The sequence below is a fragment of the Primulina huaijiensis genome, unplaced genomic scaffold (genome assembly GCF_012295235.1).
Source record: "Primulina huaijiensis isolate GDHJ02 unplaced genomic scaffold, ASM1229523v2 scaffold207186, whole genome shotgun sequence".
NCBI classification, from domain to species: domain Eukaryota; kingdom Viridiplantae; phylum Streptophyta; class Magnoliopsida; order Lamiales; family Gesneriaceae; genus Primulina; species Primulina huaijiensis.
This window is the reverse complement of record NW_027354763.1, coordinates 1-2,470: the sequence shown is the minus strand read 5'-3', so window position 1 is coordinate 2,470 and position 2,470 is coordinate 1. Positions and strand designations below refer to the sequence as shown.

The 2,470-nt window shown below is 38.3% G+C and overlaps 1 protein-coding gene across 1 annotated transcript; it reads right to left on the bottom strand.

The window, feature by feature from the left end:
• Window positions 1-332: 332 nt before the first annotated feature.
• On the bottom strand, window positions 333-1,928 carry LOC140966572 (protein MIZU-KUSSEI 1-like). Its single transcript, XM_073426827.1, has one exon. The coding sequence runs from the start codon at window positions 1,464-1,466 to the stop codon at window positions 669-671; it is 798 nt and encodes a 265-aa protein (XP_073282928.1). The 5' UTR covers window positions 1,467-1,928; the 3' UTR covers window positions 333-668.
• Between the last annotated feature and the right edge of the window lie 542 nt (window positions 1,929-2,470).

Genomic DNA, 2,470 nt, shown 5'->3' with positions numbered 1-2,470 from the left:
CTCAATGATACTATTGTTCCGTACCATTATGGAAGAAGATCCGGGGTGCATAGATTGTTAAAAAACTAAAATGATGCTTCAAGTTGAAGAAACCATGAGAACTCAACTCTGATTATTGTGTTGGCTAGGCCTTCACATATGCATTATACCCAATGATTTGCTCGAGGCCACGGCCAAAAATCGTGGCAATCATTGCACTCCATTTGTCTTTGATTTGAATTATATGTTTCTTTAATTATTATACTTGGGTATAACACTTCAAAAAGTGATATGTTCCACTAAGTTTAAAAGGAAAGTAAGTCAAGATTAGCAAAAGTAATAAAGGGAAGAAAAACCAAAATAAGACAAACTACAATTACTGCATTTGTCTCAAGTTTAACATAGATAAGGAAATTGAACAGTAAAAACCCATCTTATACACAGATATACCCACACCCCCACCAAACCACGTTTACTATACCCTTTTTCACCCCTATCCCCACTAAAACCAGCTCAAATTTCCCATTTCAGAATGTCCAAAAACCGAGACTACATGGAGAATCTAACCTCCATTTTCTTCACAAAAACTAGTTCTGACCAGTAAACTTAAGCTTGAAATGATGATTAAATTAAACTAGACGAAAATAAATACTTGGGCACTGCTCAAAGATCAGATATTAAAGAAAAGCTCAAACTCTGAGCAAATAAATGCTGAGCTCTGGACCTCCATTGCCATCTGGATTCATCATGTAAAAAGCTTCAGAATCTTTGGACCCAACCACTCTCTCAAACTTAGCTCTCATATACATCAGTTCTCCGTCGGATTCTGTTCCATTTCCAGGCCCGGGGAGCACCCCTGCGCCCATGGAGATCGGGCCGATCGCATTCAAAACCTTCCACTCCTCAGGCCCGCATTCTCTCTTCATCGCAAACCCGCATTTCTTCCCATTGCAGTAAGTCCTCCATATGGGCTCCTCGATAAGCTTAAACCCCTTCTTTTGCACCCTTTTCTCACACTCCAGAGCGATTCTGACCAGGCCCGAGGCCATCTCCTTCACCAGAATGCTCGTCGGCGTGGCTAATTCGACCAGAAACGGCGGGCTCAGCTTGAAATCTTCTTGAAACGCGATGTGGACATGCCCGCGCCTGTGGCCGAAAAGGGTGCCCACAACTTTCGTCCCCAGGCCCGATGTGAACTGGGTTCGGGATTTTCCTAGGGCAAGAGCAGAGCGGAGCTTGGAGACCGCCATGACGGAGAGTTTTTTCCTCGGGGCTTTTGCAGAGCCTAGAGAGAGCGAACGCATTTGGGAATTTATCTCCTCCGTTTTACCCTTCTCTTTCTCCTCAAACTTGGAAGAGGAGTTGAAGTTCAAGATTTCCACCATTTCTTCATCCCCTTCATCTTCAACACCTTTCTTCTTCCAGTAAAAATACCTCCTGGAAAATGAGAATGAATCATGTGGATTTCTAGCCATAATCGTCCTCATCTTCCAAGCAAAATCAAACTTCACAGCCAAGAAAACGAACGAACAGATCAAAAAGGAAAGATGGGTTCTTTTTGTCTCGAAAGCTGGTCTGAGGAATGTGAAAGAAAAGAACTAAAGATGAAGAGGAAGGAATTTCAATTTAATTTTTTTTTTTATAATGGAGAGTGATTTTATTCTCAGCTTCTAGCCCCTTTTGTCAGCCATGGCAGAGAGAAATCTGACAAAAGATGTTGAGCAGCCCCACCAACCTGAATTAAAATGAAGAAAAATATATAAAAATTTCAAAGAACACAAACAACAAAGCCGTAGGAAAGAGATGGATGCAAATATTTTGATGCAAAAATGGGGTAGAGTGGAATCTGAAGGGGACAAGGATTTATCGTGAAATCTTTAATTCAATGGTAGGGGCTGATACAGAGAACAAGAAGCGGAGTGGGGTAGCCAAAAACAGGGAGAAAGATTGGCCTTGACTGATCTAAAGACACTACATTGGAAACTGATAAAGAAATATCCTTTATTGCATTGTGCACCTTCACTTGTCTGAAATCTGCAGTTTAGTCCTTTTCCCTATGTAATTATCTTCTTTTTCAAAAAACTGGGTTATGTTGAAAAATAACATAATTATACTGTGTTTGGCTATAAATAAATTTTATATCTTTTGGGAGGTTACAAGCTATTAAATTTTATGTTATTTATAAGTTTTTAAAATTTTAAAATGTTGATATATTTGTTACTATGGAATATTTTTATTAACATATCATAATTATTAAAATTTACGCGACCAATAAAAATAGCACAAATAATTTCTTTTGGAAAGAATTTTCTTTTCGGAGTATATATTTGAAAGTACAGTACAGATAACACAAAATGAAATATAAATATTAATTTTATATAAAAAAATTTCAAAAAAGAGGATCAAATATTTTTCTTGAACAGCTTATAAAATGTCAAGTGATTATTAGGGGTGAGCATTCGGTCGGTTCGGTTACCGACCGAACTGAATT